Below are 24,867 nucleotides of genomic sequence, written 5' to 3'. Positions count from 1 at the left end.
TGAGATAAACCCTGAACTTTGGCATTATACACAGACTGGATAGTGAAGGATATAGTTACCTCTCTTAGAATTTGACAATTAACCTAAAATTTTTCTTTCAGGATAAAGAAAACTTCGCCCATACCCAGCAGGAAGCAATTTTAAGAATACGACGCCCACATTCCCAAAGAGGTGGCGTGGGGCAGGTGGTTTTTTGGTCTTTTTAATGGGTTCTGGGTCTGGGATAATTTTCAGTATTTAGGGGGGTTGGTTACAAGTTATTGTCAAGGGTTAGGAAAAAGGCTAAGCAAAGGAGATTAGATTTAAGGTTCTTGTTTAAAAAAAAAAGAAAAAAAAGAAAGAAAGAAAAAAAAAGAAAGAAAAGAGAAAGACAATTACTAGTTTTAAATACTTTACATTGGATTGAATTGTTTTATATTGTACACAAATTTGAAACTGATATTGTTAGAAAATGCTATATGTATATTTCTAATTGTATTTATTCCATCCATTTAACAATGTAATGCAAATTTCTGATCCTTGAATGTTATTATTATCAACTATTAGGATATAAAGAAATGAAAGCTAGTAGTTAGACATTATCATAGAACTTGTAGTCATATTAGATATGTTTTAAAAATTGAGCAGAGATGTTTTAGACAGGTCATCTTCAAACCCTTCAGAGATCTACAGAATATGGCATTTAAAATGTTTTAATAACTTAGAAAATTTTTCTTTTTTGAGACATGTCGGCTCCTGGCAGTACCAATCTACTTTAGAGAAAATATGGGCATTGAAGAAACTGCATATGGAGTCAACTTTCATTCTGGCAAAAGTTAGCCACTGGACAACAAAGTATCCTCGAATCAACAGGACAAAATGGACAGACAGATCACAAAACAAGGGACTACTGATTCTTGCCAAAACAAGTGTGGTTATGGCTTTATCAAAAGGCATCTTCTGAGGCCAGGACAATATGGCCCCATCCCTGAAGTGGCCTTCGCATCCGGAAAAGGTACGGTGCCCTTTTCTTCGAAGGCAGCTTAACAGGCAGAGGGCCGATGGATTCTGTTGTACAATGGAACAGCAGCTGAAAGCTCATGCCTCTCAAAAGTAGACTGGCATTTAATAGAGGGATGTGGAGAAGAAGGGGATGCTGAGATGAAGCCATATATACACAGCCAAGAAGAATGGACAGCTGAATTAAAAAACTGTCAACAATTTCCAGAATTTAAAATCCTGAATCATGACAGGACACTAGTGGAATTCAGGTGTTTCTGGTACGTGGACTGCTCTCACCCAATGTGAGGTTGAACTGTTGACCTTGTGTACATCCTACTTCACAAATGAGTCTGTCAGATACACTAAGCCTATAGGCTGAAGATGATGCCCCAACACTGCGGAGAAACCTCAGGTGACTGCCCAGGCAGCTGGCTGTTTCTGTCAACTCACAAAATTTTTTGGAAGTTGCTTGCATGCACTTCCTGTTTTTATTTTTGTTAGCTACTATTATTCCCTTCTTGGGTCTCTGAGGGAGTTGAAGATTAGTTAGTTATGGTTGAAGATTAGTTAGTTATAGTTGAAAATTAATTAGGATAGAAAGTACATTAGATACATCTTGGATTTACCAAAATAGGATAGATAATGGAATTATTTTCTCTGATTTGTCAAATACCTGTTTAGGTATTTATTACTTGTATATATTGTATATAGTTATTGTACTTTTGTATATAGTTTTTCTTTTGTTAGTCATAACCTTTTGCTTTTTTTCTTTTTATTAAAATAGAAAAGGGGAAATGTGGTGGTAATCTAATTGTATTGAAATATTATTTTGATTTGTACTGAAATATTAATTTGATTGTATGTTAATAAATAAAGTTGTCTGGGGGTCAGAGCTATTAGAGCCATAGCAAGAGTGTGGCGGTGGTGGCACACGCCTTTAATCCCATAGATATCTGTGTGTTCAAGGATACAGCCAGCATTGGAGACATATGCCTTTAAGACCTAGGGGGCTGTACATTCAGACAGTGACGAGGCAGTCATGTGTTTGGGTTTACAACCAATGAGAAGGCAGAACAACATACTTTAAAAATACGAACCGAGAGGAAGTAGGTCTCTTTTCGCGAAGCTGGGACAGCAGGAGGAAGGGTGAGATTTTAGCTCTGAGCTCTGACCTCTCGGCTTTCTCTTTTACATTGTTTCTGTGTTTCTTATTTAATAAGACGGTTGGTTACATCTACATATCACAGTTTACCAGAAGCTGTCCAGTGTGCTTATATTGACCAAATTCAACCATATCTATTTTCTTTCTTTCTTTCTTTCTTTCTTTCTTTCTTTCTTTCTTTCTTTCTTTCTTTCTTTCTTTCTTTCTTTCTCTCTCTCTCTCTCTCTCTCTCTTTCTTTCTCTTTCTTTCTTTCTTTCTTTCTTTCTTTCTATCTATCTCTATCATCTACCTATCAATCACCTATCTATCTATCTATCTATCTATCTATCTATCTATCTAGTGATCATCTATCTTTCTATCCCTTCACAGCATGGTGCTGTTATAAGTACCTGAGAATACAAACTTGCCACTTGTTTATATATATGCACTTACAATACTATGGATTCCTTTCCTTGGTGTTCTAATAACCATATCTTGTTTAGCTCAGGGTTTCTTTTTTTCCCATCTGATCCCAGATATGTATAATATGCAAACAAATCAAGCATTTACTAATCATAAATCACAAAGAATTTTATTTTAAAACATTCCTTTAGTATACACACTATTTTACAAGATAGTAAAGATAAAGGCAAATTTATATACTAATGTATATGCTTGCTTAATTTTACATGAAAAATTAAGTCTTGGCTGAATATTTAAAACCACAGGATAAAGAACATCTTCAACATTTTTCAGAATGGAATGATATTTTGATTTTATAACTTTCAGTGCTGTTTTGCATAAATACATAAAATAATATGTTGATGGCCATTTTAGAAATTGTTAGGAATTCTGCCCTAATCCCAATCAAAATTCATTTAACTTTTTTTCATGAACTCAATTAAGTGTTGCAAATAGAAAATTCTAAATTTAAACATTCTAACACAAGTTTAAGACATATTACTTTGAACTTAAATGATGAGGAAGTATGTCAAAATATTAAAAATCCTTTGCTTTCTGTGATTAAACCACTTCTGTAAGAAAGAAATCATTGTATGTATAATGAAGCACTGAAATTCATAGCATACAACAGTTTTGAATCGGAGCCAAGGCATGTTGGGCAGTGTTGGTATTGAGTGATGTAACAGTATGGAAAGAGTGGAGAGGACATTTTATGTGTCTTTTCTTTTTTTTTTCTTTTTTTTGAGCTGAGGATCGAACCCAGGGCCTTACACTTGCTAGGCAAGCACTCTACCACTGAGCTAAATCCCCAACCCATTTTATGTGTTCTTAACCAAGGCTTCAATGAAGTCACCTGATGCCACATAGGTGAGGGCTGCCAGACACACATGGATTCATTACAGGTTGGATTTTGAACTAAGTTTTGGTTGCTGCATATCAGGAACCTTTTAGTGTTGACCTTTTTTTCTTGTTTTATTTTGTCTTGTTTTGCAACCCCACATTCAATTACATGACCTGCTTTGAGATTGTGACCCACAATCTAAGAATCAGGGATTTCATTCATAATATCTCTGTCTGAAAGCATTGCTTGGGGAAAGAAGGGAAACTGGATAAGCATGAGATGCCGTTCCCCCAGAGAAGCAGACTGTGGGTGAGTAGAGATGTATTGAAATCCTAATCACAAGTGAATTCCATGGACTCTAATTTCACACCATTATCCAAGTACCACAAGGATTTTGAGAGTGGAAAGAAGAAAAAGATTTTGAAGTATGAATTTTTTACTTGGAAATTACTTCCCAATATCCCTTGGTCATAGACTCTGTGCTGTAGAAGGAAACAGCCCCATCAAACAATCTCGTACCATCAGCCAAAATTAAGAGACCACTGATGAAGAGCAATTTATCAGCAATTAATCATCAGTAGCCTATTCCATGTGTAAGATGCAGTGCTCAGAATGAATGGGATGCTGCTAGCCTTCTGAGGGCAGATGAGGACAAGGGCTTGATGGTAATAAACTCTAACATGTTCCAGGTGCTCTAGCCCCTATGGTTGATGATAATGATCAAATATTTTTCTTGAGTTACAGTGACACAGTATGACTTATTTCTCCCCTGCTCTATATAGTCCCATGAAGCCTCTTTAAAGCCACCATCTGGAAAAAATGGGCATTATTAACCCTAATAACATCCAGAGAAAGATTCCCTAATGATTAATTAGGTTTATCTGGGAATAGCATAGCATTGCAATTTAAATACTCACATTTCAGAATCTGAACATTTTCAAGGAAAGTTGAAGGGGAAATTTTTAAGACAAGATTGGGTTCACACAAATATTTTCAAGTTACTTAAGCTGTGAGAATCAATAAGGATGGCATCAGCCTAAGTGCAACTGATAGAGGTTGGTAGACTGCCTCTCTAAGGGCTCCCATGTGCCCAGGCTACCACTGGTCTAGGTGCCATGCTTGAGAACCACCTCTCAAATCAAGTTGTGTCTTAACTTGCTCTTTGTACCACTGTAGTATGGTGATCTGTGGTTGGGGGGCAGAGGAAGAAATTTCAGCTCCTGCATTAGCAATTGCATGTGAGGTTGTCAAGCCCATGTTGCTATTCAATACAAACAAGAGGGATTAAAGCCACCAACCTTTCTCCTGATTCCAGATATGTAGGAGTATCATCTGGCAGTGTGGTTATAATTCATCCACGTTACTTTTGCAGTGACCAAATGATGAATCGGTGTGCCCTGGCCCACACCCAAAGCCATTGGTCCAGAGTTATTGAGAGGATCGGTAGACATCCAAAGACATCATAGGATAGTGATCTTCATGAGGTGCAGTTTTCCAATATTTATGTACAAATGAATACAGCAGGATAGGAAAGGCACACCCAAAGAACTGTTATGTAGACAGGGAACAGAGTCCTAGTAGGCTTTATGGTTATGGCTGTTGAGATGAAACATGACTGTCTATTCACGTGTCAGGTAATGCATTGTGGAAGACCTCAGAGGCACCAAAATATATCAGTGTCAAATTAAGGGATGAAAGTGAAGTACTTCCTCTTGGAGTAGTTTGACCAAAAGCAAGTGCAAATTTGAGTTCTCCACTTCTCTCCCTAAATCTTCTGTCTGTCTACACTTTGTGGTTTGGGGCCTATCCATGACTGTGTCTGCCTGTCTTTGCTGTTGCCTGTATGAATGTTGTCCCTAGAGAGGGCTTTGCAGTATATTTATTGAACAGTGCAGAAGTCGTAGCATGAGAAAAGAATGAGGGATTCTTTACAGAAATCTTTAACAGTTTTACAGGTAAAAAAAAGTTACTTACCTGGCCCCAACTGTTCTGGAATAGCAAATAGATACTATCAAGCTATATCTATCTGTATATTGTTTCCAATACCTATGGTGAATATTTGTTGTACACAGTTGTTTCCAAACTGTTGGCTGCTTTCAGCAGATTACCACAACACACACATATGCCATAAAAGAGTGCATAATTTATGATTAAAGCTATGCATGAGCTTAAGTTGTAAAATCTGATTGCATGGGAAATCAATGAGGAGTGAAGTTGGTTTTATTCTCTTAAAGGCATAAACAGACTGAGTACACAGTAATAGTTGATTAAGTGCACTGTCTTAAATGATCCCAAGGTATATTACTAACTTGTCTGTGGGCCCAGAAAAAGTTCAGTCTCTTTGAATGAAAAAGATATTTTCATGAAATTGTATCACTACAAGGTGGAATTGCAGACAGCTACTCTGCAGCCAATTCCAAAGAGCATTCATGGTGCTTGTCCTGGAGAGCTTGACCCTCTAAGGATACCAAAAGCGGTCATAAAGATTGGATTCCTTCTGTATCTTAGCCCTGAAGAGGAGCTAGAGTGATCTAAAAAGCTGCCAAGGGTTATGACTGAGAGGAACCTGGACAGTGAAGAGTAGTTTGGAATTGTTTGAAGATGTTGTGTGTGAGAAAGTGGAGTTACATGCAGCCAGGGACCATCTATGAAACGCAAGACTGTGGTTGAACACTGCTCATAGTATCAGGAACGATAACATGTTTATTTCTTTTCTTATATTTTAGGGTCTTTTTTGTTAATTTTGAGATTGTATTTTAAGTACAATATTTCTCCCTTCCCTTTACTCCCTCCAAACTCTTCTATATATCCCTCTCTGCCTCAAGTTCATGGCCTCTGCTCCATCAACTGTTGTTGCACGTGTGCATGCGTGCTCTCTCTCTCTTTCTCATTCTCTCTCTCTCTCTCTTTCTCTCTCTCTCTCTCTCTCTCTCTCTCACACACACACACACACACACACACACACACACACACACACACACACAAATATGTAAATATAACCTGTTAAGTCCATATAACATTGCTTGTATGTATGTTTTCAGAACTGACCATTTGGCACTGACCAACCAGTTGGGGCAGTTGGGGGCTCCTCCTCTGGGGAGGATTTCCTCTCTCATTCCTCACTTTATTCTATTTCCTGTAGTGCTATGTATAGGGTTGAGGCCTCGTGAGCTTTCCCCCTTCCATTTCTGCATGTTTGGTGGTGTCCTCCTTGGTCAGCTCATGTTTGAGCAGTCATGCTGGTGAGACTTTACAGGTATAGCTTCAGATGTTACTAGGAGACACCATTTCACGGCAAAGTTCCTGATCCTCTGTCACCTAAAATCATTCTGCCTCCTCTTTCACAGAGTTCCTTGAGCCTGATGTGTGGGAGTGTCTTGTAGATATAGTCATTGGAACTGTAGATATAGTCATTGGAACTGGGTACCACAAATCTGTTTAATAAATCAGCATAATCACTTAACAGTTTATCAATATTTGTCCATAATATGCACAGACAAATGTGGTCTCCAGCCCTCATCAGGGAATCCTCTCCTTCCAACAGACTGAGAGCACTACAGAAAACAACAACCAATCTTGTACTTCTCTCACATGTCAGCGGGGATTTCAACTTTTGCTTCACCTCCATTTCAGGATCCAGACTGAGGGTTCCTCAAGGTTTGACTGATTGCCATGGCAGAGGGAAAGAGAAGGTGGAACACTGAATGCTCAGTCATGAGCTTCTGTCCGGAAGTAATGTGCGTTGATGATGGTACTGAGTTGAATGGAATCCCCAAAAAGTAGAGCCCACCTAGAACCTTAGAATGTGATTGTTATTTAGGAATGGGGCCTTGACAGGTGTATATGGATAGGGGTTATGAGGTGATATGATATTTAGGGTGGCACTGAAACCAATGACTGGGATATGATGGAGAGAGTACACAGAGACAAATGGTTAGCACATGCAGACAGGAGCAGAGACAGGAGTGTCCAGCTCAGCTGGACACAGGGGCACAGCCCCTGCTCCTATACCTCCCTTACCATCATGGACTGCACCATGGACCGTGCGCTAAAACAAACCCTTCTTTAAGGGGCTTTTCTCAGGGTATTTTATCAGTACAACAGAAAAGTGTCTACCACACCTTCCATTTGCCCACTTCTGTGAAAGATCTTGAAGAAACAATATAGTGTTCCTTCTGATTTTACAAAATGATAATGCTGTAAGGAAGAGGCTCATATATTTTAAAAACCAAATGCAGGACACAATACACTGAGGCAGGGTGCCAGAAAATGATGATTTTGCTTCTGAATGGTGTTACTGCAGTGAGTGTTTGGGAAGACATATCCAAGGTAACTAGTGTGGGATTGTACTGTGAGAATGAAACTTCTGAAGCAGATGAGAGAAACCAACGTTGGTGCGGGGTGGGGAGAGGGGATGGGGAAGTGAGGGGTACGGGGGTGGGGGTGGAGGGGGTGGCAGCAAGATGTGCACTCCTCAGAGGAGCTCCTAGGGACTGGGTTTTTGGCCAGTTCATTGCTCACTGCAAAAGTTAAACGGAGCTGTAGCAGGACCTTTGCTTCAAGATGAAGGGTTTGGCCTTCAGTGGCTCAGCCACACTCTGGCTTGGAGCTACTCTTTAAAACCCACTTTCTAAGCACCTGCAGTCAAGCGCCGCATAGAGGGCTGCACCAGGCCCCTGAAACACTGCTGGTAGAGGCTCCCGGATCTTTCTACTCACTGCTAAGGCCGGTCTGCGACAGTACCTGTTCCTTCCTGCAACTTTGCAATTCACTCCATTCTAAACTATTCACCACGCGTGGGACTACTTGTTTGCTTCACCCCGAGCAGAGGATGAAATCATTTGCCAACTAAGTAAGACGGAAGAAAGAGAATGGACTGGTGGCCTCACGGAAGCCCGCGAGGGGCTAACAGTTGGTGCCTGCAGAGTGCGCATGCTCCCTCCGGGTAGGTTCTGCTAGTAACCACCTCCACAATGACAGGCCAGGGCGGGATGTGGCCCTTGGTGGCGGTGCTCCTATTGAGTTCTCTGTGCTGCGGTGAGTGGCTCTGATCTCACAGTCGTGACTTGTGGGCTGCTCCCTGCCAATCCCAGATGGCACCTGCCCAGATGCAGACCTGAGAGAGCTCCACCTGGATTGGACACCCTCTGCCTCCTCCCTCATCAAGATGAGAGAAGGGCTAGAGTGAGTCACCCTGTCCACACACCCCAGTGGTAACTGCAGTTCTGCAAACTTGAACTAGGCTGCGGAGGGGGATGGGGGGGCATGTTTGGAGAAATGTGGGGTGCAAATGCAAAGAACCTCACCCTTACCTTCACATGGCTTAAGGGGTTGAAGAACAAAGGTCGGAGGACCCTGGCCTCTTGTAATGAAGTAAATGCAGGTTTTAGTGAAGTCTATCAAAAAGGACACTGGAGATAAGAAAGTTTAAGGTCATACGTTGGGCCATGGCAGCCCTAAAAGGTTGGCTTGCCAGACCTCAGTCAGGAAGCCACTTAAATTAGAGAGTGATTAATAATGAAAAGCAGAGAAAGATTTAGTCCGTGTGGCCACATTTGGAAGAAGGATAAATACTGAGTTCCAAACCTGTCTTCGCGGTCCTGACAGGAGGGTTAGGTTTATGTACAGGGCAGGAAGTATGCATAACTTAACAATCCCTGTCAAAGTTGAGGTGTGTTCTAGCCCACCCCGTCACTGCCAGCTCTGGAGCCGCTCTGGAGCTGCTCAGGCAAGGTGGCAACAAGCATCAGACTTTTCCTTCTCCCGGTGTTAGACTTTGGAGGCATTTCAGTTTCTTGGGGTCCATTGTTTTGATAGTCTGATAACCAACTTGGGGGGGGCAAATTATCCCTTTAAATATTTTCATTTCTGTCAGGCTAGTTATGTTTGATCACTTTTATTTTTGTGGTAATGGCTTAACACTAAAAATAATCTAGAGAACATCTTGTGACCTCAACACCTCAATAGCCACTTTTAATAAATTATGAATTGTTCATTGAAACTTTCCTAGTTTATCTGGAAGAGGTAGTTTAAGTTGTACACATTTCATCAACTATTAATACATTAGCGTTAGTCAAAACACACATGCAGCATTGGGATTTGGTGTCTTTTGACTCCTAATGGGTTTTGCCTCCTGCTGTGGTTTGGATGTGGTTAGTCTTCCAAGGGTTTATGTGATGGAAGATTGTCCCCCAACGTTTAGAGGTGGTGAAACTTCAAAGATGAGGCCTATTAGGAAGTTGGGTGATGCCAGCACCCCACTTCTATGAAGTAAGGTGTCTTTCTTGAGTTAATGTACACACACACACACTTGAACCACGGTCTGGCTGTGCTGCCAAAGTTGTGGGCTAGGCTCTCATAGCAGTTCTTACGTGGAAGTGACTGGGTTTACCTCCTTGTAAGTTTTCTACTGTTATATTTTACTCAGGACTGCATTTTAAAATGAAAACGGGGTTTTGCTATTCATTTATATGTCTTTATGTTCTTTGCATGTTATATGATATTTTTTCCACAAAAACATGTGAAAGAGTTCTAAAGACCTAAAGAAAATAAAGGATTAGTCACCTAAATCAAGTGGCTGATCACAGAGTGTAATAGTTAGTCCAAATTAGTTTTTAGTTTCATGGGAATCTGGGCTTAAGAATTGTTGATATACCTTTAGTTCAGTTAAAGCATGCACATAGTCAATGTTGCTAGCGTTAAGGGGAACTTGAGTATTTTCACTTACTTCTGTTGGTTTCTGAAGATTGTAAGATTGCAAATTTGCTTGAGATGAGAGAACAAAACAGCGTCTGCAGCTTTCTCTGTGCCAGGCACATTGATTTCTCTTTTAAGTTTTTTGAAGATAAAGAATATCTTAAAGTGAATGCCATCTTTGTCTGGTAATAAGTTTGGAAATGACGATCTTGGGAGAGTGGTAAAAAATAAATAAATTAGGTAAATGTAAATGGGAAAAGCATTTCTAAACAAGCTTTTCGTGTAACTTAGTTTTAAAGTTATGTAAAAGTTAATGAACTTCATACATCTGAGTTTTTTTCTAAGTAAATTAAATTTACATTTGCCCTTGGTTTCATAAAGGCCATTTCACACATTTAGATCTCACCTTTTCCCTGTTTGAATTACTGTGTCTGCCCACTTCAATTTTTTTTATTTTTTATTATTGTCTTATATACACACACACAACATACAATACAACACAACACACACACACACATACACACATCCTGCTGAGTCCATTAGTGTTTCTCATATGTGTGTGTCATATGGTTAGTTAGGGCTGACCTCGGGACATTGGATAGTCTATCAGGAGGCTTATCCCTGGAGAAGAACAATTCTTCCTCTCTTAGCAGCTGTGAATGCCTGCAGCTCTTCATCCAGGATTGGGGCCTTCTGAGATTTCCCTGATTCACCTTGGGATGGCAAGTTGTAGTGTCATTGTGTAGATCTTGTTTAGGTGACCACGTTCTTGCGATTTCTCGGGGGCCACTCCCTGTCATATATAAAGACCCTCTTTACTGCTATTCCACGGGCTCATATAACCCCCGCCCCCATCTTTTGCAATGTTCTTTAAGCCTAAGGTGTAGGGGCTACTTCGCAGATTTTTCAACAGAGATGGGGGCTCCATGATCTGTTGCTCTCTTACATGCTTCTATCTTTTTGGAAAGATAATCCTTTTCCTTCACATTTTTCTATCACCTTGTCAAAATCTAGATCACCAAAACCTCTGATCCATTGAAAATGCAAAGAAACCCACAGTTTACCAAATAACCTATACTACCTTATAAAGTTATGACGGCATAACCTTATAAGTAGATCAGTTATTACTTTAATTAATATTATTAATGTAATAACTGATCTACTTATAACTTCAAATGATAGTCTTGAACCTTTGTACAGGGTTCAGCATTGAGACCCATAAATTCAGATTCTCTATTTCACCATAACTACACCTAAAGTCCACAAAAATCAAAATAAAAAAAGACTTTATGGTTAAATTAAGATTTCTATGTGAGATTTGAAAGCTCAAAAACATACAACCCTGGTCCATAAATTGTTGATGATCTCTAAGAATCTAGTAAAGAGTCTAACATTGTTGCAATGTTACTGGCCATATCTCCTTACAAATGCATAAGGTATCATATATGAAATCATCTGCTACATCCCGATAGAATGTTTTTATTTTGAGGAGTGTATCAGTTGATCACATACTTAGGCAGCATAGTGTCTCAATTAAATAAATAAATAAATAAATAAATAAATAAATAAATAAATAAATAAATAAATAAATAAATGTCCAATGCAGTTTGTGATATTTCTGGATCCCACCTAAACACTGCCTGGCTCCTCTTACATTGCATTATCATATCCAAAGAAATTGTATCCAGAGTTGTAAATTCATCATTACAGGTCCCAGTTGTTAGAGTTTTCACTCATGAGTTGTGGTTATTAACTTAATGCATTAGTCAGAGGTATATTCCTAACCATTTGACATATAGATGACTCCATATCTAACCCACCGTAGCCCAACAAGCTTCCCTAGATCCCCTTGGTAGTGTCAGATTCAGATAGCCTAGGAGCTCCAGAGTACTTATTAGCTAGTCAAAGCAACATTTCTGTAACTCTTAACTCTGTTAGCTGCACATGAAAAATAAATTCTTTCAAGAAAAAAACCAAAATGAATGGAAAACAGAAACCAAGCCCCACAGCACCAAGAGGTCTTACCATGTGTACCTAGAGTTTATGGTGGATATAGCCAAGTGCTTTCAAGATTAGGTTTGTAGCCTAGTCATCACCAGTCTGCATTTTTGGTATTGTTGCAGATTATACTTTACACTATGATCTTCAAACTTTGTCTTGTTGTCTGTCTAATCGTTATAAAGCCAACTCACTCTTTCAAAAGAATGTTAGCTCAGTTCCGTGAAGTGGGAGTCCCTTCACAGCCTGTGGGAGTAATAAAATAAAATTTTATGTTGACTGCACCACCGACCTGCCCTGAGACAGCCTTTCCTTCTGCCTCTTCATTGCTCAAATGTGGCCTTGCCCATAATATTGGCTGCCATCCTTTTCCTATAATGTGAGGCGAGAACAAACAAGACCAGGTTCAGTTTGACACTAAGGGATAATCAAAACACAACCACAAACTGGTTGGTCAGCAACACTTTTGAAGACAAATCTTGACCTAAGGGGGAAAATGTGAAAATCATTACACCAAATGAAGTCGTTTCAATCAAACACCACTAAAATGCAGCCAAGTAACCATAGTCCGGGAATACTCACAGGTACTTTTTCCAGTAAGTGATTGCCAAGGCCAATGCAATAATATAGATTTCCGTAACTTTAAACCTAATTTTGCCTACCAGCTGGTGGGGGAGAGCCAGCTATGATTTTAATGCTGGTTTGATGTAATAACTGTGCCCGCTCACCAAGCAGTGCTTATCAGCACTTATGCATTATCACAAGTGCCACCGAGCTTTCTTACTGATTACCTCACCTAAATGCTCTTTCCCCAATGAAATCTCAATGTCTCCTATGTTCCTTGAACTTACCAGAGGCCACTCTAGCCTGTGCAGGTGAGCCATGGGTTACAATGCTCATCTTTGTTTATTCCCAAATGAGAGTTCCCTTGCTGGAGAATTGTCTTATATCTTTGTTGTATTATGACACCCCATCCATAATGACTGATGACTGCACACTGTCTTTCATGATGCCCCTGTGGTCCTGATGACTGCTTTCTTTCCTCGCTAATATCCTGCAATGATGAAACACAGTAATCAAGATCTCTATTATCTAAGTGCTTAATGTTCAGGTAGCATTTTCTGTTAGCATCCTCAGAGTGTTGGTTGCTGTTGCTATCATTACAGTGAAAATAACTACTTTCTGCTAGCTATCACACAGTCATATTCACATTGAATCAGACTTACACGTGAAATAAAAATGTCACAAATGCAGACCATTAGTGTCAAAGCTTTTCTCATGTATAAAAATTATAAACCATGCACTGATTTTAAGATGAGAGTTCTGTCTTCAAGTGTGTTAGAAAGAACCACTGTGATACAACGTTGAGGGATACATACTCTAGAAAGCCTTTATCAGTAACTACTGGTAATCATTTTGTTAGAGCATTAACATGACTAAATTCTTCTGAGTCACATAGTTCAGAATTTGTAGTATTTTATTGTACTTATTGTTAACCTAAAAATACAAACAGCACAGGCAGTTGGGCTCTTCTATGTTCTCTATCGAATATAAAATAAGAAATTATGTTTTTCAAAATATAAGGTGGATTCTGTGTGTATTTAATACATGGCTTCAAAAGAACATGTAGGAAGACATGATAATAGTCTCAGAACACAAGTAATTACCATTGAGGGATCTGGGGGACTCAGTTTCTAATCTAGACAGAGATAGAATGCTGTGGATTTGGACACTCATTTGCGCCAAAGTCTGACCTTGCTTTGGTTTCTCATATAATGAAACTGACGACCAGGAGCCATGTCTTGATAACCTTTACAGTTTCAGTGATCTGTTGTAAAAAAAAAAGTAACTTCTAATGCCCACTTTAGCCAATTAAAGACAAACTGAAGCCTACTGTAATGGTTTACAGAATACGGAACAAATGGTCATGTTCTTTCCCTGTATGTCCAATTAAACTTGGCTTAAAAGAACAGCAGTTTCTGAACCGGCATGATTAACTAGTAAGTGCAGCCTTAAATAATGTCAGTGCTGCATTTGTTAGCTGCCTGTGACGGTTTCTTTTAGAGACACAGTGTGTTGTGTGACTGGGAACTGCCCCCCACAGTCTCTTGTGTTGAACACTTTCTCCCTAGCTGGAGGAACTGCTTAGGAAGCCCAGAGAACCTTTAGATGATGAAATATTACTGAAGGAAAATATCACAAGGGGAAGGCTTGTGGTTTTATAACCTGCCTCTACTTCCTGTTTGCATCCTGTTTCCGGGTTGTCAATCCAATGGGATTGGCTGGCCTCATGCTCCTACTTCTGTGCCTTCCCTGCCGTGAGGGACTGCCCTCCTCCGAAACCGAAACCGAAACCGAAAGCCAAAATAAACCTTTCCTCCATTAACTTGACTTGCCAGGGTATTTTATCACAGCAACAGAAATGAAACTGACAGTCTTGTTATCTAGCCTAGTCCATTCCTATAAGGACATTTTTAAAATTCTACTGCCAAAAAAAAAAAAAATGATGAGGCATTAGTATTCCCAGCTGCCCTCCAGACACTGTCAATCCTGACATGATAGATAGCCTTCTTCTCACTCTCCTGCTTCAGCTTGCTCCAGAAGAACCCTGTTCGCTTGCTCAAGGGAATAACAGACTCTCTACCCCCTTTTCACATCCATCACCTAGGAGACCTGCTCCAGCGCCTTCTTCTTCAGCCTTGTGTCCTAGATCTTGCCCTTGCCATTGACTCCTTCCCCTAATCTTGCAGCTATTATCAAGTTTTACTTCATAATAAAAGATTAAACAGAAGTCCAAGAAGATTTAAAAACAACCTTGCATTTGTCCCTACTTTAGCACTTACTTGTTGGACTTCTCACTATGCCAGGGTTTCATTTATGTGTCTATGCAAATGCATATCTGTGTCTGCTTATGGCTGTGTGTAGAGGTCAGAGGTTAACCTCACCTTGGCTATTGTTCCTTGGATGCTATCCACTTTTTTTTGTTTGTTTGTTTGTGGGTTTTTCTCCAAAGAAATAACTCACAACTTGAATGTTTTGGAGAATGTAGTTGGATATCTATGCTTTGTCTGGGATTTCCTATATATTTGGGTGGCTGAAAAGTTAGAGAACTGGGAAAGGTGAGCAATGGATATCCCGAAGGCTAATTAGGTTAGCACATTTCCAAGAGCATGAAGAATGATCCAGCTCATTACAGTAGATGCCACACTGTCCAGATTTCCAATATCACCCTCTGATGTTATTTAAGGAGAATTTCTTAGTTGTTTTCTCCTGTGATTTTCCTCCCAGTATTCTAGAAAGGTCAGCCACTGTTTGCTCTAATCCTCCTTATTAAACCATGCCATAGAAAAGCAAATTGCTCAACACTGAACACCAGCAAGTGCCAGGCAGCGGACTTGTGCTTGAGTTTTCTTGAACACAGTCCAGATTGTATTCCAGTGTAGATCCTTACATTCAACTCATTGACATTTATATTCAACTCGATGGGTATCTATTAATAATTATACTCTTAGAGTAACATCTTATGCCCTTGATTTTATTTTCAGTTTATATAGATGGAGGAAGTATTAAGGGTTAGCAAAGTTAATGTTTTGTGTTTGTTAACACTTTTATGTGTGGTGGGGGAAGTTCAGCAATTATTTAGATGAAAGCCTTGATCAATGAATGATGTAGAAGACAACTGGCTTCTCCACATCTTTGTCATTTGAGTCAAATCGTGAGCCTTATATATGGTAGGGCAGTCAGGAGTGGCTTATGCCATTGAGAAGAACCAAGGGGCGGTCCCTACTCAGCATCATTGCTCCTGGTTTCTTCTTTCCTGGCCTTTTGAGTAGTTAATGGTCTACTGGGGGAAGAAATGCCTGTAATCTACTTTTGCCAATTGTTCTGTAGATTCAGTGAAATGCCAGAGTAGGAAAATGCCAGTCAACTGTGTGTAATCCTTTGTGAGACTTACATACAAAAATGTCTCCTGCTTTCTTTTCTGCAGTGGGAAATAGCACAGAGAATGCTTTTCTTTGACATTCTTTAAACTATTTCATCCTAGTGGGAAGACAGGACCTGATTGCTCAGACTCTGCTATAAAGTACAATAGAACTGGCCACTTGTTACCGAGATGCAGTATCGGAAGTGATACACTTCACATTAGTTTAAGGAGTTCTGTCTAGAAGCATATTGAAGCTGAATGTGGTATTTAGGTAATTTTCAGTTAAAAATTTTCCCATTGTGATGGCAACATATTTATTACTTGACAGAAATAATTACTTCCAACTCTCCAAAGATATTGCCATACCTGTATGTTCCAATATAGTTGTTGCATTTATTACTAAAATGTATGGTGATATATTCATGACTTCACTTAGAATGAATGAAGAAAACTTGTAGTTTTTTCTTCCCACCATGAAAGTTACCTTTGAAAATATTTGGTACTGTTTTTCACCTTCCTGGTCTCAACCATTGTTATGCTGTTTGCTTCCGTGAATAATTGCAGCACTGTTACTTAAGTATTTGTAATAGATCCCAGATTTGGTACTACAGAATTACAGAATTATATGAAATTATTTGTATTATCCCTTTCCAGGTTCACAGTTACTCTTTAAAAATATTAATTCTGTGACAGTCAGCTCTTGTGACAAGGTTGTTGTCATTCCGTGCTACGTTTCCAATATAGAAACAGAAGACATCAAAGGGTTAAAATTGAATTGGAAATTTGGAAACACGGTCATTCTCATCTTTGAAGGATCTGTAAACAAATACTCCAAAACTGATAACTTTCAAAGTGCGTGGATTTCCCCCTTAGCACTTATAAAAGGAAACGCTTCTTTGAAGCTGAATAAGAACGAGGCGAAAGAGGGAAACTATACATGTACAGTCAGAGAATCAAGAAGAGAAGGTAAACACACCGTGGAACTAAAATACCGCCGCGGTAAGTGACACACTTTAAATATGGTTTGTCTCTTGGTCTGTACATCTGGAATCTCGATTGACCTTGCGGATTAGTTATCCCCAGTGAAGATTACTATAAAGCAGATTCACCCCTGTATGCTTTGTACCTATAGAATATACCATTTCCGCTTTGAGGTAATGTCATGTAATAAATGAGCGCCCACAGGTGCTGTCATCATAATCCGAGTGGATGCCCGGCTGGGAAGGCAGCTCAGTCGAAGAGGTGTCTCCAGCACATGTGAGGACTTGTGTTCAGATCTCTAGTGCCCCGGCACAAGCCAGATACTGTAGCATGTATCTGTATCCCCAGAGCCAGTCCAGGAGTCAAGGGTGGAGACAGGCCTTGCTCTAGAGCTTGTAGCCAGGTAGTCCAGCCCATTTGGGGGGCTCTAGGTTTACTGAATGACCTGGTCTCAAAAAAAATAAGTTGAAAACTGAGTGAGAAAGACACACAACATTATCCCATTGTTTCTACACATGTGCGTACACATAAATAAATACTAAAATAAATAAATACACACAGAGAGAAAAAAAAAGCAGAGGAGGGAGGGAAGATGATTCAGCAGCCAAGAGGATGCCGATGCCACGCTTGTGGTTGTCTCTATTTCCATAACCATGTACCAAAATAAACTCTCTCCGTTATAAATTCCCTTGTCTCAGGTATTCGGTTACAGCAATGGAAAACAGAGTAAGAAAATTGTGTCTCTATAAACACTTCCCTTATCTATGTCCTGTCACAACTGATCTTACTGGAAAGATGACAAATGGGCTGAGACACTGCACTTTCAAAATAGTCACCTGCTACTCCCAACTACTGATATAATATCTGTGGTGGTTCAGTGTGAAACGACCCCTAGAGCTCATGTGATTGACCATTTGGCCCCCAGCTGGTAGAACGTTTTAGTTGGTTGCAGAAGTGCAGTCTAACTAATAAGAGAAAGGGAGGTCTCAAAAGCTGTGCCTCCTTTGGTTCTGGCCGCGCACTCTACCTTCTGGTGTGCTGCCTTCTAAGGCCCCACCTCCACCCGCTCTAAGCACCGCTCACTGCAGTCTCCATCACCTCGACTGCCTTTCCCGACACTGAGCCAAAAGAAGACCCTCCCATCCCTTGTCATTTCTTCCAGTCAATTTGTCACAGAAGACAGTAAATAATGCAACATTTTTTTTATCATTAAAACAATTATTTCTACCTGATTTCCTCTTTTACTTTTTTCACATTGAAATTCACTCTGTGCATTTACTGTGTAGTTGTCAGGATTTTGGTCTAAAGACTCTTCTGTTTGGGCAATGGGTCCTGGGCTCACATACTCTGCATTTTGTTTTACCACCATCAAAACCACTTTCCTTCATATGCTTTCCTTTTTTCCCCAGCTTTTCCTTTTTTTCTCTTTTCTTTTTTCTTTTGTTATACTTTCTAGTATTTAAAACAATTTTTAAATTTAAATAAATTTGGATCATATTCTTCCTTTCCTCTCTTAAGTCCTTCTAGCTCCTCTCTTCCCCACCCACCCACCCACCCAGTCTTAAGTTCCTTCTCAAAAAACAAACAAAAACCCAATACAACAAAACCAAGAAAACAAATAAAACCACACCCCAAAGAAAAAATTAAAACACCAAACTGTAGCCAACTGCTTCTGAACATGAGACCTGTCCTGGGTTGATATACAGTGTCACTCTATTGAAAAAAATGATTTTTTCCTTTCCCAGCAGGTATAAATGACAGCACAGCTATTAACTTAGTGGATAGATTCTCTTTTATTTTTTTTGAAAATATCACAAAATAAAATGTAATAAGTTAAAAGCAAATCTAGCACATTGAAGTTGGACAAGACAAACAGAAGGAAAAGAGCCCAAGAGAAGGCACAAGAATCAGAGACCCACTAGGTCAGTCGAGAATCATATAAAAGCACTAGCCTGGAAGCCATAATGTATACACCAAGGACCTCCTGTAGATCTGTGCAGCCCCTGTACATGCTGCTTCAGCCTCTGAGTTCCTGAGAGCTTTGCTCAGGTTGATTCAGAGGGCCTTGTTTTCTTGGTTTCCTCAATTGCCGCTGGCTCCTACACTCCACCTCTTCCTCTGCAGGGTTCCCTGAGCTCTGAGAGGAGGGGTTTGATGAAGACATCCCACTTAGGGCTGGGTATTCTAAGGTCTCTCACTCTCAGCATAATGTCTGGCTGTGGGTCTCTATCTTTGTTTCCATCTACTGCAGGAGGAAGCTTCTTTGATGATGGCTGAACAAGGTACTGATCTGTGAGTATAGCAGAATGTCATTAGGAATCTTTTTTTCCCCTTAGACCAGTATTGTTTTGTTTTATCCTACATCCTTGGGCTATCTAGACTCAGATTTTTGGTCACCCAAAAGGTGTTAGGTATGGGTTCTTTCTTGTAAGTGGACCTTAAATCAAATCAGTTATTGGTTGGTTACCCCTACAAGCTTCGTATCACCATTGCTCTAGCATATCTTGCAGATAGGACACCATTGTAGATAAAGGGTTTGTGGCTGGCTTGGTGTTTATGTTTCTCTTTTGGGAGTGCGCAGATTATGTTCCTGTACCAAAGACCATAGCACATAGAGGTAAAGCTCTATGTAGGCACCAGCTCAACATCTCAATCTTCAATGGGCTGTGTAGGAATTGTCTTCAGCAACGGGACCTTAATGTCAGCAACCTGTAGTCTTGGCAACAGCCTGGGTTGTTTAGGGGTTCCCATGGAGCCCCTTTGGCCAACAATTCAATTATGTATAATCCAATCCCAGTACCAGAAGTTTCATTTGATGACAAGAAATGGCCAGTTAGGACTCTTGTCTCCCCCATTATTGAGCAATTTCATTTAGACTCTCTCTCTCTCTCTCTCTCTCTCTCTCTCTCTCTCTCTCTCTCTCTCTCTCTCTCTCCATATATATATATATATATATATATATATATATATATATATATATATATATTCTACTGCATTAGGTTTCCATACTACCCTTCAAATGCCCCTTAATTTTAACTGTCTCTCCCTGTATTTCCCTCCCACAATCCCATTTTCCCTTTCCACATGATATTCCCATTCCAGCTCTTCATCTGTAACTATCTATTCTATCTCCCTTTCCTAACAAGATCTGTTCCCTCTAGTCCCTTTCTTTATACCTACCCTCTATGGGTCTATGAATTATAGATTTGTTATCATTTACTTGACAGCCAATATCCACATACAAGCAAGTACATATTGTATTTGTCTTTCAGAGTCTGGGATACCTCAATCAGTATTTTTTATGGCTGAGTACTACTTCATTGTTTAAATGTACCACATTTTCTTTATTCATTCTTCTGTTGAGGGAAATCTAGGTTGTTTCTAATTTCTGGTTATTATGAATAGAGCTGCAGTAAACATATTTAAGCAAGTGTCTCTATGGAAGAATGAAGAACTCTTTGGGCATAAGCCCAAGAGTGGTATAGCTGGATATTGAGATAGATCGAGTCCTATTCTTACCAAGGAACTACCACACTAATTTCCATTGTAACTGCATGCATTTGCCCCACCCCCAGCAATGTAAGAGTGTTCCTTTTCATGCACATCCTCACCAGCGTAAGTTGTCTCTTGTTTTGTTTCCCTTCGCCATTCTGACAGATCTAAGATGAAATTCCAGAGTAGTTTTGATTCTCGTTTCCCTGATGGCTAAGGATGTTGAGCATTTCTTTAAGTGTTTCTCAGCCATTTGAGATTCCTATATTAAGAATTCTCTTTAGATATGTATCCTATTTTTGGGTTATTGATATCTTGATGTCTTGTTTCTTGAGTTCTTCATATATTTTGGATCTTAGCAATCTCTCACATGTATAGTTCATAAAAATCCTTTCCCATTCTGTAGGCTGCTACTTTGTCCAAATGGCAGTGTCCTTTGCAATGCAGAAGCTTCTCAGTGTCTCGAGGTCCCATTTATTAATTGTTGATCTTAATGCCTGTGCTAATGGTGTTCTGTTCAGAAGCTTTTTTCCTGTAGCAATGAGTTCAAGGCTTTTTTCTAATTGTTTATCCTTTGGGTATTTTGCTTTCTTGTGTTACCACCCATTTTTACAAAGGCTTGGCAAGTCCTACTCACGTTCCCCGTGCCAAGAGAAAAAAGAGAACCAGGTGATTTTAATTGTGGGCCAATTGGTTTGCTTATTCTTGTCAGTGTTCTTTCCCTTTGCCAACATATGGGAAAAGTAGGGATGCAGCTTAACTGAACTGAATTCAGGCTATGTAATAGTGCCCAGATTCTCCACAAATGGGTTGGTGAACTGTGTAAAGCAGTTGCCCTAGTTGAATCAGTCTCCTTGTCTTTATTTCTTGTTGTGCCAGCTGATTTCTATAAGCACATAGAAGGGACTTTGATCTTAATGTCTTTTTTAAGCTCATTTAGAATCTCCAATCATGATGCTAATGTGAGAGTTGGCAGGGCTTGGAGAACTTCTGCTCTAGGTGGAAACAGAACAGTTCAATATTAACAACTAGTTTTTTTCTTTTCTAGCATTGTATTTTTTTACTGTTTCAAAATCTCTATTATCACATTGGGATTGGGGGCTTCATTTGACAATGCATTTCTGCTTATAATTGGGAAGCAGATCTTAGTATTTAAACATCCTATACATCAGCATATCCTTCACATTCATGATCTTGGTGAGTTACTTCAAGAGTTCAACTTGCCTCTTCTTTAAAATTGATACTTGCATTTATGTGATCCACAAAATCAAATGAGTATCCAGTGAGATACTGTGTTTGGAAGTTCTCTGAAAATCCACATGTGTTATAAACAATCCTTATTTTAGTTGAGTGTCTATTGTTTTATTTTGCAAGCATTTTTGACTAGAAATAAAACTCACTGAAGTACTCCTCTGAATAAAAGGTTAAATGGTGCAAGACTTTTGCTGGGCAATACATATTTGTTTCAAGAGCAGTATTTATGCATCCTGAAACCTTAGGAGATTTTTGGCATTAGAGGCCTGTTGTGGTCAGTCTTATGTCAGTTTGACACAAGCTAGAGTCATTTGGAGGAGAGACTTTCAATTGATAAAATACCTCTGTAGTATTTTTCTGTGGACAAGTCTGCAGTGCATTTTCCTGATTAATGATTGATGTGGCGAAGGCAAGCTCACTGAGGGCATTGCCACCCCTGGGCAAGTAGTCCAAAATGGTGTATGAAAGCAAACAGGACAAGCCAGGAGAAGCAAGCCATTATTAAACGGCATTCCTCCATGGACTCTGCTTCAGTGCCTGCCTCCAAGTTTCTACCTTGATTTCCTGCCCTGACTTCCTTGGTGATCGGGGAGTGTGATATAAGATGTAAGATGAAATATACCCTTTTCTCTCCAAGATGCTTTTGGTCATGGTGTTTCATAACAGCAATGAAAAAGCCCAAGACAAAGCCATTTTGAGCATGGTGTGGTTTTTTTCTGTCTTTGTTTTAAATGCAAGCATATATGAGCAGTAGAAATCACTCATTAGAAAGCAAGTACTAGCAATCTCTCGTTGCTTTTGTGTGTCAAGACTGACTGTAGAAATACCGCAAGACAGTTTTGTATGCCTTTCATACCAGTCCATGGTGTAGCACTGTGGAAAGCAGAGGACTTGTATCGTAACGCCTTTCTCTATTCTTCATCATTTCCTAGCTTGAGAAAAGAATGTCAATATATCAGGCCCCCAGTTTTTGACAGTAAATTGAGAATATCATGTGCACCACAGGAAAAATTGAATTATACATAGAAGCTCTCTCCCTTGACAAAGCTTTATTGAGTAAAATGTATGAGATGCTAAGGTGGACACTCTGGATTCAATGAAGACACAGATGTCACTTTTGATTTTACAGATGTCATTACAGTGAAAATAAGAAAAGTAGAATGACACAAAATTTATTTGAGCAAATGTTTGAGGTATGTTATGTCCCTTGTTCTTCTCAACAACTCTAAGATAAACCAGGCAGCAGACCTCAACGCCAGCACTCTGGAATCTAAGGCAGGGATGGGGTTTGTGAGTCTGCAGCCAATCTAGGATATGGGCTATGACCCTGGAAAAACAATATTCACACAAACATAAAATCCCTTAAGGACATAGATGCAGATCTTATTATTTCTGTTTAACACACCAGGGAAGCAAAAAAGATGTAAGATACTTTGGCATGGTCAGCATCATAGCCAGATTTTTAACCTAGATTTCTCTTGATACAAAACTACTATGCTATGCTTTTTTTTGTAAAAGAACTTTGTAAGCAACCAAACCAAATCTGAGTATAGCATGATAGCCACTGAATATCCATGGCTTCATATCCATGGCTTTACTTATGTATACACTGTCAATTCTGACCCAAGTAGCAAATTTCAGAAATAAATAATTCACAAGTTTTAATTGAGCACCATTCTGTGTACTATAATGAAATCTTGTACCATTCAACTCCATCTTACCCAGGACATAATTCATTCATTTTTCTAAGATACTCACACTGCATGTACTTACTATCAGCCAAATAATCTCTTCCTAGTCATCAGAAGAACTGATCTGGAATCTCAGTGCTTGTGTTTTGACTGTTCTGTTTTATCATTACATGTTATTAGTAATCTCTTACTTTTCATTAAACTGGGGCTTGGGCTGTAGCCCAGTGATAAAGTGGAAGTTTTTAAGTACCCGTGTGTACTCGAAAGTACGCAGGGGAAGCAGAGATATGTTCAGTTGATTAGGGTGATCCCCTTACCTTTTCAAGTTGTTCTTTTTGTTGTTGTTGTTCAAGAAGTAAAGTCCTGGGTGTTAATAATGCTTAGGCTTGGAAGCAAAAATTAAACACTTATTCACAGACCACATCCTCTTAATATTATTTCTTTGCCTTTCCAGTAGTAAATAGTTTGCTCTTCCTTACTTAATGAAAAAAAAGAAATAATAAAGGAAGGACATGACTGCTCCTAGGTATGGTGGAGGAGAAAAAAATTAATGTAGACATGAAAGAGAGAGCATAGTCAGAGGCAGGAATATCTGGGAGACTCTGGAGTGAACATAATCGGGCTGAGCTGGGCCATGTGAGGAGAGAGGGGAGGGGAGAAGGAAGAGGCACTGCAAACACCCTAGGCTGATGCTAAGACAAAGGGTTACTCTCTGCAAACTGACAGTGGGACTCCATTGCTGAAGACAACATCCACATAACTCATTAAACATGGAGAAGTCAAGCTGGTGCCTGCTTGGAGCCTTCATCCCTATGTTCTAGTCTCTTTGGTATAAGAAGGTACTCTGCAGGCTATCAAAAGGGAAACATAGACACCAACCCAGCCACAGAACCTATGACCTACCATCTGTCCTGCCTGAAAAATATGCTAGTGCAATGATGGCACAGAACTTACAAGAGCAGTAACTAATGTCTGACTTGACTTAAGGCCCACTCCATGAGAAGGAACCCATATTCAACACTGCTTGGGTAACCAAGAACTAGATGGCCCCAAGACCTTGGGTAAAAACCAAACACAACTGTCAAAACAACAACAACAACAAAAAAGCAACATAATGATTCCTAATGATATTCTGCTATACTCATAGATCAGTACCTTACCCTGTCATCGTCAGAGAGGCTTTCTTTCAGCAGAAGTAGAGAGCTACCACCTGACATTATGTGGAGAGAATCTAAATTGGAGGTCTCCACCAAATCCCTCCCCTCGGGGCTCAGGGAATCCTGTGGGAGAGAAGGCAGGAAAATTGTGAGAGCCAGAGGGCATGGAGGACACCAGGAGAACATAGCCTTCTAAATCAACTACACAGGGCACATATGAGCTCACAGAGACTGAAGCAGCAAGCAC

The 24,867-nt window shown here is 39.7% G+C and overlaps 1 protein-coding gene across 5 annotated transcripts in view; it reads left to right on the top strand.

The window, feature by feature from the left end:
• Nucleotides 1-8,360: 8,360 nt before the first annotated feature.
• The window catches only part of LOC107402828 (leukocyte surface antigen CD47-like), a 43,599-nt gene continuing 27,092 nt past the window's right edge, over nt 8,361-24,867 (top strand). For 4 of the 5 annotated variants that reach the window (XM_042259405.2, XM_016008282.3, XM_016008278.3 and 1 more), the window contains exons 1-2: nt 8,361-8,463; nt 16,700-17,044. In XM_042259405.2, the coding sequence (XP_042115339.1) occupies nt 8,400-8,463; nt 16,700-17,044 (409 nt within the window). In that variant the 5' untranslated portion in view covers nt 8,361-8,399. Of the gene's footprint in view, nt 8,464-16,165; nt 16,317-16,699; nt 17,045-24,867 lie in introns of all 5 variants that reach the window. The other variant, XM_016008280.3, reaches the window with a different exon arrangement.

The sequence above is a fragment of the Peromyscus maniculatus genome, chromosome 12, assembly GCF_049852395.1.
Source record: "Peromyscus maniculatus bairdii isolate BWxNUB_F1_BW_parent chromosome 12, HU_Pman_BW_mat_3.1, whole genome shotgun sequence".
Lineage (NCBI taxonomy): Eukaryota > Metazoa > Chordata > Mammalia > Rodentia > Cricetidae > Peromyscus > Peromyscus maniculatus.
Note: the sequence above shows the minus strand (reverse complement) of the source record. Positions and strands in the feature narration are given on the sequence as shown.